Source organism: Elaeis guineensis, chromosome 12 (assembly GCF_000442705.2).
Source record: "Elaeis guineensis isolate ETL-2024a chromosome 12, EG11, whole genome shotgun sequence".
In the NCBI taxonomy this organism is placed as follows: Eukaryota; Viridiplantae; Streptophyta; class Magnoliopsida; order Arecales; family Arecaceae; genus Elaeis; species Elaeis guineensis.
Window position 1 is genome coordinate 829658 of NC_026004.2, and position 16620 is coordinate 846277.

The window sequence follows — 16620 nt, forward strand, 5'->3', positions numbered from 1 at the left end:
CCACGGTAACTTTTGAAAGATATAGATGTATGCACAAAAGGAAAACAACTAATGGAGGATCCATCTCATGTAGAATATAAGTCAGTAGAACACTGGAAAAACTAATTATGACAATGCATTGAAAATACTACTTCAGAATTGTCTTCTTACCAATCTTTTTCAAGAAGAAGTTCATGTTGACATCTTAAGTTAAATTTGAACAATAGAATCTGAATATAAATTGCAATCACAAGCAGTGTCTTGGACATTTTATTAAAAACTCTGTTTTGCAACCTGCAGGCCAACATGCCCTGAACAGTCAATTTACCACCAACATCATGAATACATAAAAAGCATTATTTTTTTAATGCTACGTGATGACCAGGATTGAAAATAAAATGGCAATTGATATCCTTTTTTAGTGAATTAAATTGTATGATTTGAATCATAAATTGTAGGACAAGGGTAATGATGCACATGCCACAAAATGTAGTAACAAATCAGTTAGACTTTCCCTCTCCTCATCAAATGCCACCAGATTAACATAGTACAGCATGGCTTTCCCTGACAGGTAAGGAATAATGCGGTAATACAACTACATGAGAAGAGTGATTTAAAAAATTATAAGATAAATTTTATTCTAAACAATAATCTGCAGAGCTTTTGACCAAACTGAAAGCATGCAAAGCAGCACAAGCTCCAGGACAGCTACCCTGTTTAAAAAGAACTCAAACTGCACACCTGAAAAAGTATCAGCACTCTTAAACCTCGATTTTTCATCTCTTTGAGAATCTTATCAAGTAGCAGTAGTTTTCCGCTTGCATTTACTCCAACATCCAAAATATCAACCACTGGAAGGTCTTTGGTTAGTGAATTTTGCAACAACTTGTCAACTAGGTAAGGATGGTCACAGCACTGCCACAAAACAGAAAATAATGAGAAGTTCAGAGAAACTATCAGCAATATCTATGGTTAGGCATCTGTAAATGTGAGCAGTTTAGCATTATAAATGGTCTCACATGCTTCCAAGTGCTGACTATTTTTTATCAGATATTTTGTTTATACTATGAGTATAAAGTGTTGGAGTCAACCTTCCGAGTAGATATAAGAATGTCACGAAGAGCTCCAACATGATCAATTTTCGAACATGAACGAAGAGCAATGGAGCTTGAAATTAATGTGGCACAATATTGTTCAAGCTGCACATTTGAAAACCAAACAGGAACCCAGTACTCTATAAACTTTGAGGAGTCCGGTTTGCGTTCATATGCAAGATAACGTGCTAATCTCTCTTTCAATATGGCAAGTGTACCAGCATGATCGTTATGATCAAACTTCAAATTACTGATACAATTCTCTTTTCCTCCTGAATCAAGGAATGAGAGCAGATTGAGGTATTCAGCAAGGCTATCCTGAAAAATTCCAATAATCAACAATGCATGATTGAATTAAAAGAATAGAATCCTAGACACAGCCCCCCTGCCCCAACCACAAAGACCCACATACGTGCAACTTCATACCTTCAATGGTGCACTTAAAAGGAGAAGCCTGAAATCAGTGGAAAGATTCTTAAGTTGTTCAAAGTATTTGGATACCCTAGAGTTTTGACACTCATCAACTACAATTGCTTCCCAGCCGATGCAATCTACATTTCCAAAGTCCTGGATACCAATAGAACAGAAACAAAAGAGGTCAAGACCACTACATCCAAGAACCCTACAAGTGCAACAGCAGAGCTTTATGAAAAATCTGGAAGCATATAAAAAGCAAATTAAACATACTAATAGAGCAGTAACTTGTACATTAAAGCACCAAATTGCCTGCAATTATGTATGAAAAAGGAACTAAAAAAGACGATACCTCAATAATAGCATCAGGATGTGATAGAAGAACTTGAAACATTATGCAACCACCTTCTTCATAAAATTCTAATGTTCGAATAATCTTACGAACATCTTTGCTTCCATTGTAGACAATAACATTAATAGATGGTGCTAAGCGATTGAATTTAGTTTCCCATAAGGAAAGAGATGTGATTGTTGAGATGACGAGAAAAGGCCGAGATGCATGAGATAGTGAGGCTATTATAAATAATATGGATTTAACAACTCGCTCCTGCAAACATAGAAGCAAACCAGTAAGGTGAAATAGAACTATCTAGCATATAAACAAGCAGATATTCATAAAACTACAGCACTAGACCATGCAAGTTATAGGGAGCAACAACAAAAACTTGAACATTGTAGGATCACGAAAACATATTTAAGTATAAAACATTGCAGCAATGATAATTCTCCAAAATATTTTGTTTCTTAATACTTGTTCAGTTGCATCGAAGAATGAAGAAATATTTATGTCTAAACTAGAGACAACATAGGCAGCCTATGTGGGATTGCATCTCTGATGATGCTCAGTGTTCGATGATATTGACATTTAGAAAAGATTAAGCAATCAACATGAAGCATATTTAAGAACAAATGAGCCTCAAATATTTAAATCTGATATTGAATAACAGCATATAAACAAGGAAGGCAAAGATGAGGAATGAACACCAAGCAGCATTAGAATTGCACCAGGTAAAAAATCGAATCAACAGCTGCAACATTTAATGTAGATTTTTATGGAAAAGTAGAGGTACATGGATATTTGTCTCAGAGAGGGGATAAAAAGTTGTGAGATAGAATAATACTAGATAAGGAAGCAGAAGATTGGTGAACAAGGATTCATAATGTCAACCCCAAATAATTGACCTAGGCCAGACAGTAAAGTCTCAGTCATAAGCTGTGCAAATAGGATCATAGATAGTAAACATCCCTATGTTTGGACTGGCAGGGGATATATCTAGGAATTCAGAAGAATCAGAGAGGATTTAAGCAGACAGTCCTAATGAAGCAAGGGGCACAGATCCAATAAACATAGATGGACATCGTAAGAAAATCTAAAAACCAAAAAATTCAGAATAATGGGACTTAGCCTCAAAACAATAGTTAAGCAAGAAGTAAGATCCACTTGATGAACACAAATTGACAGGATAAGTATGCTTTTTTTGTCAATGATTTGAACTTTACAGTAGACTTGATGCTTATGCAAACAAAAATTTTTAGTTTTCGAGACCAACTTTAGTTCTTGGGCTAAAAACATAAGCGCAAGGTATGTGAATGTTTGGCATTTTCACCTGCAACAGTAGTAATGCTCAAGGCTGCAAACAACTTGCAAAAAGCCAAGGACAACAAAAAAGAATAGAACTTATTTAAATACAGTCAAGGGATCGCAGCAAGTATATAATTGTGATCCCTGAAGCCACTTCCAGATGACCATTTCATGCTTGCTTGTTGAAGATATTGTTCAAAATATCTTTTGTTGCATGATGTTAAAAAGACTTCTATGTCTGAAGTGAAAGAAATCCTAAAAGATCTCATAAAGCGGGCATTTACCACTAAGAAGGACTTTTACTAAATCTTTAACAAATTAAGCAGCTCCCAATCAAAATATCCAATAGCGAACTATGACACATGCATGCATACAACACATTGATGTATATTTTGTAAAAAAACACCCACAAAGAGAAGCACTTCTCAACAACATAATACTTTAGATACTTTATGTCTCAAGCCATTTACAACAAAAAACTACTACTATTGAAAACAAGAGCTAGACTGTTAATTCGCCAAACCTACCTGATCATCAACAAGAATAGCATTTTGAGACTTGTGCCAAAACTCACGAAGCCGGTTAACAGAATTTAGATGATCATTATCAAGTCCAGGTGGACACCCATCAGGCAGCTTGGACAATTTTTGGAAAGGCTTTCTCTTTATCTGCAAAGCCTGGGTACCGCATAGATTAGTTTGCTAATGATAAAATATCATTTCAACTGAAGAGAATCTCAAGATAGATTATGTCTAGAAGCAATAGCAATAGAGAAGAATAAAATAGCTTAACGTGAGACATAGGAATTACTAGGAAAAAGCATAAAATGTATACACCAGAGTCAATCAGAAGAAAGCAGAAGAAATTAGCTAACAGAAAACAATAAAAAAGAAAATATAAAATATTAAGCATTAATTAACATTTTCTATCAAAAATTACATAAATCAAACACATAAAAACGATCACGCTATCAAAGCATCTAAATATTGAAACATAACAATTTAAAAAAAGAAAGAAACATAGTTCCAGAAACTAAGGAGATTTGTGCATGATTTTTTCATTAGGAGCACATAATCAACAGAAATCTAATGATGTAAGTATATATGCCTGATATTAGAACAATTTACACAAGTGCTTCAGGTTGAAATAAAGCATCAGGATACCAAAAGCAAATAAAATCTAATAAAATGCTTTCCATTAATCTCCAACCTGATGATCTTGCCTGGCATGAAAATTCATGTTTTAATAAGACCAGGGCATTCCAGATGAATAAATACCTAATCAACTCATTGACTCTAGACTGAGCTAGAAATACAATTTTTACCAGTTGAAAAAGATCAACTTTTATTAACAGGGTTTACGGTCAAATCTATATTTCAAAGACCATCATGCAGGCCTTTTCTCATCCAATATGAGGTCGGCTGTGTAACGACTCAAAGTGAAGAAGGCTCATTCATGTCAACCCAGTAAAACATATGTAAACATATTTTGAATGAAAAAGATCGAAATAACACCATTTGTACTGAAAAGCTTGACAAACACACACTCGGAGTCGGAGGCCTATCTCTGGGTAGCTGGCAATTTGAAGTTTGAAGAAAAGGCGTATTCGGAATCTAGGTGAAAGGATGCAATTATAGGGATATATGGAATTGTGGAATTACAAAAATTAGCATGCGACAGAGAGAATCAACTTTCTTGGAGCTTTAATGAGAATTTCTAGAATGTGAGAAAATCAAAAAAAAGGATCAGATCTAATCTGTTTTACGAATTGCTATAATCAAGGAAGAGAGAAGAAAAAGAAAAAAAGGCCTTCACCCAAAAGAAAGATATCTCAATATTTTCAACTTAAGAGCCTGTCTCAATGCATAGGCTGAAAGTACCATAGGTTTTAAAAACCATAGGAATGGATTGATGCTTCAAGAGATCCCTGCAGGAAAATAATCCTACAAATCAAGAACAAAGGTGGCCACCAGCTTGGAAACTTCAAAAAAAAAAAAAAGAAGAGAGAGAGAGAGAGATTTCCAAAAAAAAAAAAATCAAATCTTGTTGATAGATGCACAAACATATATTGTTGAAAAAGATGCTTAGAGCTGGAAAAAAATAATTAAAATAATAGAAAGATGCAACCAATCCTAACCAACAGTCATACATATCTTACTCTGAGAACATCAAACAGACCTTTTACCTTTTGCAGAACAACCCTTTCTTAGACAATCTTTCTAATGATTCCACTATGGGGCAAAGTAATACCCTGAATCAAAACTCATAAACGAAAAGGAGCACCGCCCATCTTCTTTGTTTTACCTGATCAGACCTCCACAAACTGCATCAGGACTGTAGATCCACAAAAAAACAAAAGGGGGTGTGGTGTTGGTATCCCAACAGTGAATGCTCAAAGTCTGTTTCTTAGCTGGTGCACCAAAAGACAATGGATCTTCCCAAAGTGAAGGCCCAGCATTGCAAAGGCTCAGCATTCCATCAATGAAATTTGCAGGTGTCAACTAAAGCATATTGAACCACACTTTTTTATAAATTAGAGTAAAGAAAAGATATTAGTAGCTAATTTGATAACCACATCGCACATAAAATTTTGCGAGTATGGATAACCGAGAAAAGGTTATAATGCTGGTACTTGACAATTGTCTTGTGTTCATATAACCATAGAGTGTAACTGTCCTCTTCATTTCATGATTTAATTTCTCTAATAAGACTCAAAGACACTATCAAGTATCAACATAGAACTACATAACTTTGCCCTCTATATACTGTGTTTTTAAACATTCGTTTCTTCTAATATTGGTCAGAACATGCTTTTGAGCATGTGGTACACACTGTATATAAAGTGGAACACCTTAGTCACATGCCACATATATGGTCTCAACAAGACCACAACCTAAAAGTATCATTTTGATGCAAGGATGACAGGAGGGTTCTTTATGCATGCAATGGTGAACCAAAAGGGTAAGGAAATCCCAGGATGTTAAGCTCAAATCAGTATCCCAAAGGTCCACTTTTTTCAGATCTGGAATGCACTTACGTACACTAGAGACTGCAAGAAATAAAAGAGACATTAAAAAGCCTTTAGGATTAGAGGTTAGAGAAGAGTTCTGCTAGAGGGATTCTAAATGTTTTCGGTATAACAGAATAGGTTCAAAGTTGACACAAAGTCAAAATTCAGGTAATGAACAAAGTTCTCAAAAATGAATATTTTAAGTGCAAAACAGTTTCAGGTAATGAATTGCTAGCTAGCAATTCATCATTACCTGAATTTTAACTCAAGAGTCAAAATTCAGGTAATAAAAACAGTTCTCAGAAATGAATGTTTTATGTGCAAATCTAAATAGACTACTAACTAATTATTAAAGATAACAAAAAATTGCTTGCTACTGGTTTCCACTAGACTTGAGAGATCAAAGTTGCACAAACAGATTAAGAAAATTCCATACATAAATCAGATTACGTTCAAATATGTAACAGTGGAAAATAAAGCACAATAAGAAGAAACGAAAGGAGAAAATACAAGATGCCGGAAGAACAACCAACCAAAGATCTATTCAAATACAATCAAATTAAGCTCAATATTTTGACAGTAGAGAAGAATAAGAAAAGTAGATAAAAAAGTAAAAGTGCAGAAAAAAGGAGTAGAACCAGCAAAGAGAAGAAATGGAGGAAATAAGAGAAAGAAGAGGGAAGACCAACCAAACCTTGGATCACTTCCTTTGAAGAATGCAAGATTCAAAGTGCCTCAACATCAACCCCCTAATTAAAAAGACCAAAGAAACAATGCCTACTTCTCCGAAGAGGACTCTTAGCTTGCCCATTGACCCTAGACTCTTTCAACATAAGTTTCTCCGAAAAAGAACTAGTCAACCTAAAACTCCAGTGCATCCAATATTTCCAAGTAAGAACCCAAATGAGAGAGAGAGAGAGAGAGAGAGAGAGAGATTGGAATCCTGAGAAGACTCCTAAAGTCCTTTTTTTTTTCAGGTAGAGACAAGGGCAGTAGGTCTGAAAATCTAGATAGAAAAACCTGAGCAACCAGAAGCTAGAAAAGAAGATAAAGACTAGGGTAAGGTCTGCTCTGGCACCCTCTCCACCGAAATCCTGATTCTCCATAACTCATTGGAAGTCAGCAAGTCTGCCGGTTGGTTCCCCTCACAAAAGGTATCAGAGAGGGGCCAAAAAAAAGAAAAAACCTGAGATAGGATAGTAGGTCAGATGTCACACAGCAGAGAGTTGTGGGCAGGAGTGGAGGGAGAGGCCATTATCCAGGAGATAACAGTACTAAATGTTTGTAACACTTTCAAATCTGAATAACACTACTAAAATCGCTCTTACAATCTTGGACAGCAAGAAACATCTTTGCTAGACTAAATCTGAACCTATCAATGCTTTTGGTGCTCCATTATGTTATGTTCCATTCATACTTGTAGCAGCTGGATGAGGCCCTAAAATACCTGAATTGCATGTCAATCTTAAGGCTAGAGCTTTGCATTAATCTTGGGGTTAGAGCTTTCCATTAATCCTAAAATACCTGAATTGCTGCTTCAAGTAACAATTCGGCTACCAATCCAGTGATCATCAGAAGTCAGCAACTCAGCTTATGAATTCTAACAAATAAGCATCCAAGAATAAATGCTCAAATAGAAATGTCAAGAAAACAACACAACATAAAGAAATTGCATTTGAGCTTTATGTCGCTCATAATCAATAAACAGTGAACAATTAGAGTAAGCTTTTGTTGAGGAAAAATCAATCCAAATCAAACCTACCTTTTCAGTTCTTGAAGGATCAGATGTTTTTTTTGCCTCCTCACGGCGAGTCTCATAATCTTTTATAAGCATCCTCCCATCAGATGAGCATAAAAATGGTGAGTTTTCAAGCTCCCATGTAGCATGCTCATAACCAAGACCCTTCCATTTCACGAACCACTCATGATAACAATATGAAACATTATTTCCTAGCCCATGAAAGAACTCATCAGCCAGATTCTGGGACATCAGCAACCTTTTCTGCAACAACCGATGTGGCTCAGTCCATTCTTGCTTCCACCTTATGATCTGGAAAACAATAACCAAGATAGATAATGAGCAAAAGATATGAAGCTTGTAGTTTGCGAAGTCTCATAAGAAAATGGAGTGGCAAGACAATCCATGACGATGTATTAACTTTGCATAGGCAACCTTCTCTTTCTGATATCTCCTATTAAATTTAGACACAAGTGCAGGAACTTCAAGAAGCATCTTGCTTTCTGGAATCCAACAGTTATGGACATGGGAAAGACCTTCATATTTGACAAAATAAACCTTGTCATTCTGCATTCCTAAAACCATAGCACCCATGGCAATATTAGTATCAACTCATTCAACAGAAAAGCAATTTGCAAGTCTGTAAAATATGAGTGCGAATGATTCTCACCTTCTTTAACATCCCAAACAGATTCCATCCCCTTAGATACCGAGTATACCCCAAACACTATCCTTTTTTTAATGCAAGGTATACAAAGCCAAAGGCCAGGAGGAATACTTTGCAGAGGAGGATCCAGACAGGAAAGATGGTAGCTTCTTTTGCAGTCTTTCCCATCACAACATCTAAAGATTGCAAAGATAATTTACAATTTCTTAGTACATAAAAAACAAAGGAAAACACACAAGCACACATGCACAGAGAGGAATCATAGGAATTATCTTTAACACCAACAGTTGGCATCCAAGTATTCTTCGTTTTTCAGGCAATATGAAGTTAAACTAGCATGTAATATAGGAGTTCAAAAAATGAATCAACAGTAATAAAGCAAACAATACAGAAAGGGACTTATAGAACCTATATGGTCACTAACCATAAATCTAAATCATAACCATCAATCATTATCTCAATCATTTAGGGTTGACTTCACGAAACCTAACATTTTTTTCCGTTAACTCATGGACTCGAAAACCTTGGAACACTCCATACTGTATGTATGGTACCTTTCCAATGCAAAGTTGTCAGCGATATGGGTGCCGACATACCAAAACCATCTGGTTGGTACATGCTGGCCATACTGGTGCACACCTACATTACCATACCAACCACACTGATCAGTGCTGATAGTTTTTATCCTTTGATGCTGTCAATTTTGGTATGCATCATTGGTATCAACACCATACAGATATTGTATTGTTCCAATTGGGATTGGTACTACTATTTAAAACCTTGACAAGAACATCCACTGACACCATGTCTTTCCAAATCCTTCTTACAACTTACATCTATTCTAATGTGAACTACTGAGTTTGTGCATAAGAGGCGCATCTATTATCAGCATCACATGTTTCCATTTCCCAAGTGCATGCTTCATGTTTCCCAACCCTCCAACAACTCTATCAGCTCTCTATAGAGTTCTTTCATAATGTTAACTCTCCAAAATCATAAGTATATCTGTGATCATGTGCATCACACATGTCATAATCTAGTGTCATATTCTGCCTTCCCTCATTTTTCTTGACAGGATTATATAAGGTATGGAATTTTTTTAGAGAAAAAAAAAGAAAAATCTTGATTACTATCAAGGATTGTACTCTTTATTTCCCTCCCTGTGATTGGTTCAGCTGCACCGATAACAGTTGATCCTCAACAGTCTACGATCAACATGTAACACTTTGCAGTTATAGTCAAACATTTATGCCACGCAAACAGCTCTGCCAACTGCCAAGAGAATGGCAAAAAAGCTATAGTTCTCGAAAGGAAACAACAAATTCAAGATTATATTTTGTGAATTCAGTAAAAATGATCAGAAGATTAAATAATTTAATATAACAGATACAACACTAATACATTAACATCACAAAATCAATTTATTTTTTAGGTGAGCAAGACACCAAAGTACTCATCAATCAGAATATGAAGTTCATTTCTTGCATTTAATAATTTATTAAGAAATAAGATTACATCTCTTTGGAATGGAACTTTACATGTTAAAATATACATATATATTATATCAAACAGAGCCCAGATAAGATCGCAAAGACCACATATTTATGAGTCTCAAAATTTATGCATCTATGCTTTTTAGCCAAGACCTAACATGAATGATGACATCAAAACCAAAAACTAATAGCAAACTAAGGTCACTCACAAAAGCAGTCCAGGATGCTTGCAGATAACACATGCACTTGCACCACTTTCCGTTGTGGACTCCTTCCAGTAAGTTGACCTAAGCTGTTCATTTGGAACACCCATGCAGTCACTGAATTCAAGTCTTGCCCTATCCTAATGCACATAATTAAAGAAAAAAGGCAACATGAATTTTCAGATAGCATGCTCTAAAATATCTCACACACACACACACACACACATATATATATATATGTATATATACTGTAATAAGAAAATTAGATGAAAGTAGTATCTGGTCAAACAAAAATTTAGTTACCCCATCCATAGGTACAGTGACATATCTTGTATCAGCTGATGTTATGAAGCAGTTTTGCCTTAGAAAATTGAAAAAAAAAAATGTTAGGATAAATTCTAAAGTACACAATGCCTGTGGTGCCAGACATTCAGCAAAGCTACATAACCATGAAAATTAAGTGGAAACAAAGATATGAGGTATAAAGTACATTGCAGAATCAGAAAACTGTTCTCTAGTTTCTGGAACAGAACTTCTTTTAGCTTCGACCTCTTGGGAGCACCCAAAAATATTCTCATCTTTTTGTGGATTTTCTGACAAAACAACAGTCTCAAAGACTTCCTGCAGAAAGAAGTAAAAAATAAGCATATCATACATATTTCAGCCGACAAAACAAAATGGTATTAAGGCTACAGTAGCTGAGAGTCTAAGATGTTAAGTCAAAAGCAATAGATGTAAAGGTTAGAGATGACTTTGCTGACTGGAACAACTATTACAATTTTCTAAGATGAAATGAAAGGAAGTAGAAGAACAAGTGAAGGCAAATGAACAAGGTGGCACACATTATACAGCAGCAACACATTACCAACTTCCAAGATTGAAGAACCGGATCAAAGAAGACAAACTACTAACAATAAACAAGAAAAGGGGGGGAGCTATACATGAAGTCATGGAATAAAAACAGTGCGATGATGTAAACAGTATAGCAGATTATGACCACAAGAATCTACATATTGTCCCACAATTTAGTATATACTTGCAATGCATATTATAGCATGAAGACTAGAAGAAAGGATGGTTGTTGTTAAAAATTAGTTTGCTTAACATGCAAGCTAACTACCTATGTCATCGAAACACTAGTAAAAGATTTAACCAAAATGAAAACATTATGCTAAAAGGATTACAAGCACCTATTGGAGAAAAAGCAACACACCTCATGTTCTGTTGTGTGTTCGCATGGACATAATTCCTGATCTTTGGAGTCTTGCACCCTGCCAAAATGCCGACATATACATCATGAGAATTCTGATCTCATAATTATGCACGAATTCATCCATCAAAATCAAAAGTTAAAAGACCTATACAAAGATCTTAGAGAAACAAAATCATTTGGCTCATCAATATATTTTACCGATTAATGAAGCATGATGACAAGCCCTCATGAACACCTGAATAATATATCAGCATGGTTTTGGCCAGGCCAAATGAGTTTCAAATTTGGAAGTTTCAGAAAGTTCAGTTCATTTACAAGTTTCACCAAAAAGAAAATGACATAAAAAATTAAAAGAAATCAGAAGTTTAAATAGAATTAGAACATGTCAAGAAGACAAATTAAGTACCATTTTAGAGTATTTGTACCATCTTGAAGCTTGCAGAAAATGTTAAAAGATTATTAAAAGTGAAAACATACAATACTTATTTAAAAATAAGAAAAAAGGTACAGGTTAGAAATAAGTAAATTAGACATCATTTTAAGATTATATATTATTTGGCATAAATCTTGTATACTAACTTACTAAGTTTATGCATTCATAGAATTAGAGGATTATCATAGGAACATGTTATGGAAATTAATTTTGCCCAAGCATTCGCTAAATTGTTTGGATAGCAACTTAAGTCACGTTTAGCCAACTAGCTACTTGATGGAAAGAAACATACCACTATGTGTAAAAACCAAACTAGAGTTTTAGATGACGGCACTATGCTTAAGCAATTCATTCCCAATCATCCTTCATATGATACATTCTATAATTTCTTTTCAGGGGGAAAAAAATCTGAGAAGCATTTGTCATCCAATTAAGAAAAACTAATGACAACAAGTCAGCAAGAATTGATAATGTCTGACAGGAAAAGCGCACCATCAGCAAGATTAGACAAGTTTGTTTCGGAATAGTCAGATGTAAATAAATTGAACTTATGTCACAGCAAAACATTGATGAAATCATTGATTGCTGCAGTCAAAAAGGTTGTTCTTGAAACAAAAAAGGTACAGTTTAAATTCGGCAAAGCATAAGAGAGACAATTTCTCCAACTCCAACAAAAGAAACAAGCCAACAGTCTAGGGGCTTATTCTATTCACCATAAATGTCACTACAAAAGAATAGAAAGCTAGAATCAGTTAATATTTATTCACTCCCTTCAAAAGATAGCACATTAATTTCTTTTCAATCCTTCTCTGAGTTCACATAGAGGAACCGGCTCTCCCATTCTTTGAAAAGGTATTTAAAAAACTCGTAGTTTGTCAAAGAGTCAGAGATTCTTGTCTTATGGAAGAATAAATGCAACTTGTTATAGCAAGAGAAAGAACAACAAGAGCAAGAGCATTCAAAAACTGGTTACAATGGCCACACATCACCATTCTTTCTTCACACGACTTGCTGGGTCATTTTCCAACAAAAATGTGTACTCACAGACATACCGACCCAACAGTTGGCAGGTTAGAACTTAATGGTTCAATTCCAAGTTGGTCACACACCCTCAAGGAACAAGTTTTCCAGTAAATATTTGTCTTCATAAGATAGCTTTTCAGATATTCGGCACCATTAATGAATATAGAAAATCAAGAGAGCAACCAAATAAAACAAGTATTATCTTGGAGAATAAGGAGATGATGGGAGAAGGGAGAAAAATGAAGGCATACCTTTTAAATTTAGAGAACACTATGCATTTCTCCAAATTTTTCTTTTTAGTCACAGAAGGAGATGAGGCCATTGCATCTGCTGTAGAAGTTTCCAGAATAAGGATTTGTTTAGTTGATGGTCCTACTGAAATGGCCCCGCTTTCTAAACAAAGATTACCAGCAAGGGACTTATCTTCAGAGGCAGACTCTATCGTTTCTGCAGTTCCCAGATCCTCCTTATCAAATCCACATGTGTTAATTCTGTCAGCTCCACCAACATTCTCTCTTTGAACATAGCCACTGCTATTATCCGTGGCAGCACTTCCAACTGGAGAAGATTGTAACAGAATGCTGCTGCACTTTGCTTGCGGCCAAATATCTACAGTTCTAGGCTCATTAGTTTCAATAATGTCATGTTTCATGCTAGTAGGTGCCTTTCCTTCTCCCTCAACTCCCAAGGTCAACTCAGCAAGACCTTTTAAGTCTGCACTAGATCCCTCCACAGCTTCTTCAAATTTTTCACTGGAATATTTCAAACTAAGCTCATCTCCCTTTCTTTCACCATGCTCCATCGAATCACTAGCCCCAGAATCAATTTTATCTCCTAGTGAGGCATCATCTTCCTGGTGCATTGTGGTGGCATCTAAATGTCCAATTTCGGCAACAGAAGAATTAGAATGCATGCATTTGCAAGTGAAATCAAGAACAATGCCAGAACAAGCACCGATAGAAGATAAGCTACTTCTTTTTTTTTTTAATAGAACAAAACAGTGAGGAAACATAAATTGCCACATCCAAGAGATTTCTACATGACAATGTTTTGTTGCAAAATTGAATGAAGAGACATTACTACACAGTATCTTAGTTTAACTGCTTAAGTAGTACCTGAACTTTTAGGTCTCTTTGCCTGTGGCTTAAGTAATGCCCTGTAACTGCGTGCATCCAATCTCTTTCTCTTTTTTGATGATCCATCACTCTTAAGATCCAGCTTCTTGTCCTTGCTTTCTTCTTCAGTGCCTGATTCCACTAATTTTTCTTCATTATTCACTTTCTTCTTCACCGGCATAGGGCTTGAACTTTTGTTGGAAATTTTTGAACCAGAGGAGCTTGAAGCATTATACTTCTCAATTCTCTCTGACCTTCTCAAAGGGCTTTGTGGCCTTTTCTTCTCAGTTCCTTCTGGCTTCCTCTTATCTGAAGAAGATGGAGGTCCATTTTCAGGCCTTCCAGATTTTTGCAAGCCAGAAGTTGATGCATTCATTTTTTTCGTAGGTGTTTCCCTGGTAGACCTTCTCAAATTAGATGAATCAATTGCTTTGATGTCTGAGGTGGTTGGACTTTCGATATCTTTTGCACTGATTTTACTAGTTCTGCTTTTTGAGCTGCCATTTGCTGTTGAACCAGAAGCAGTGGAACCTTTCATATATTTCGCTATCAACCCAGCACTCCTAATTTTTGAGTTGTTAGTGCCTTCATCTTTATTGAATCGTCCTGATCGGGTAGCAGTAGCCATCTGTTCTCACTTGTAAAGCGCCACAAAGCATAGATTCAATGTATTTTGACCAAGTAACTGCAGAATTATATGGCTTGATAGTAACTGAAAGAGAAGAAGGTTATTTTCTCAGTAGTGTCCATGCTAGACCCTACCCAATTCATAAAAGGAAACCAGGGGAAACAAAAGAAAAGAATAAGCATTCGATGTGTACGACAAAACAAGCCTACTATAAATAAAACTACATGGTCATAAATAAAAGTCAACTCTAACTTAAATCAGGAACAAACTGATGGTTTTCCTTTGAAAGCTATTCAGTAAACATAGCATTTATGCCTTAGGCCTGTAAATTGCTTACGATTTCTGATACATAGGAGTTTGCTATGCATCCCCATATGTATGCTATTCATCTTTTCTACCTTAATAACTATACAATGTTTTTTATTGCTAATTCATTCAAAACGTTAACAACGATTACTCCAACAAGAAACTTAAGAATCCGATAAAAAAGGCATGCACTCCACTTTCCAACCATGGATTACCCTCATCAGAGTTCGTTCATACTGGTTCAGAAATACATCCAAGACATGCAACATGAAAATCTACACCCTACTCCCAGTCAGCCAAATTAATATCAACCATGACCAGAACTAAAATATGCAGAGAGAAAGCAGTGAACCCTAAATTCAGAATGTCAGGTGACTACTTTGAGGGGGAAAAAAGAGAGAGAGAATAATCTAAAGCCCGCATATCAAGGACCTAAGACGAGACTGCTTTTAACTCCATGACGATAGATTGTAAGGAAAAAGCACTGATCTTGAACTGCAACAAACTATATTCCAACAAAAGCGTGGATTACACAAGTCCCAGGGCCGTCACCGTAATCAAACTACAGCTATTAACAAGACAAAGGACCCTGGTTGTCGGAAATCTCGTATGCAACCGGAGTTTTGCTTCCCAAACCCTCCTTTAGCCACTAAAATCCCTAGAAAGAAACAAAGACGGGAAAAGACCGCGTCAGGCAAATCAATAACCCGGAACAAGTGCTCTTCATCTAATGGAGAAAAGCATGAAGAAGTTTCGGTAAAATCTATAGTTGGACGAACCATGGAACGAAAAAGAATGACAAAATCGAAATGGAAAGAAACCATCGACGTCGACCAAGAATAATTGGAAAGGGAGAAAAAGAAAAACTAAACTACGAAAAAGAAACATTCTCGAAAAAAGTACAGAAATTTGGCGAGTAAAGATACAGAAGATGAAAGGAATTAGGGTTCTTACGATAGAGAGAACTTCGGTCTGGATCTCGCGACGCGGCTGGCGGGAAGGGGCGCGAGGAGAGGGGAGGGAGTGCGGCAAGCGCCTTGGAAACCAAGGAGGGAATCTGACGTATTTCTTTACAGGCCGCAGAGGTTAATAACACACTGACGAGGGCTATTTATGAACGCTTGTCGCTTATCATAACGGGGCTTTTAAGATTCGGATTTGGGAACATGTCTTGACTGCTATTCAATCACAACCGTTCGTATGATCTCTGATGGCCTACCTTTCTCAGATTCTTTGCTGCTTTATGATTTCTGATCCCTTATTAAAAGATTGACTTCCCGGGTTAGGGTCACGCGGTTCTCATGGCATCTTTTCTTTGTTTTTTCGGTAAAAATTAAAAAATAAAATAAAAATTAAAAACCTTAAGGCCTTTAAGAATTTTACCACCCCCGCAACACGTACGGCTAAGATCTTTTCATGGCCAAACTGGTAGTTGTTTTATAGATTTGAAATATGTAGTGGCATTTTTCCGCCAAAAATAAAAGTTTGTAGTTGATTCTGGGGTCTTCATCCCAGCCTAGGCGGACCTAATCCTCAGTTTGAATCAAGATGTACAAGAATTGGCTACGGCTGATTGGATGTAATCCAAAAAGTATGGTACTAATTTATCGGATCATCCAAAATTGGTAAGTTAGCTATTTGGATGGGCGATCCTTCTCGTGA

At 36.1% G+C, this 16620-nt stretch overlaps 1 protein-coding gene across 4 annotated transcripts in view; it reads right to left on the minus strand.

The window, feature by feature from the left end:
* The window catches only part of LOC105055676 (uncharacterized), a 33653-nt gene extending 17603 nt beyond the window's left edge, over positions 1–16050 (minus strand). For 2 of the 4 annotated variants that reach the window (XM_010937593.3, XM_010937594.4), the window contains exons 1-15: positions 15913–16050; positions 14025–14736; positions 13161–13782; positions 11454–11511; positions 10731–10861; positions 10544–10601; positions 10247–10380; positions 8548–8720; positions 8313–8452; positions 7902–8189; positions 3657–3806; positions 1840–2094; positions 1500–1640; positions 1071–1391; positions 721–894 (exon numbers count right to left, since the gene is read on the minus strand). In XM_010937593.3, coding sequence (XP_010935895.1) covers positions 721–894; positions 1071–1391; positions 1500–1640; positions 1840–2094; positions 3657–3806; positions 7902–8189; positions 8313–8452; positions 8548–8720; positions 10247–10380; positions 10544–10601; positions 10731–10861; positions 11454–11511; positions 13161–13782; positions 14025–14652 — 3273 coding nt within the window. In that variant the 5' untranslated portion in view covers positions 14653–14736; positions 15913–16050. The remainder of the gene's footprint in view (positions 1–720; positions 895–1070; positions 1392–1499; positions 1641–1839; positions 2095–3656; positions 3807–7901; positions 8190–8312; positions 8453–8547; positions 8721–10246; positions 10381–10543; positions 10602–10730; positions 10862–11453; positions 11512–13160; positions 13783–14024; positions 14737–15912) is intronic. The other 2 variants (XM_073246837.1, XM_073246836.1) reach the window with 2 other exon arrangements.
* Positions 16051–16620: the final 570 nt, after the last annotated feature.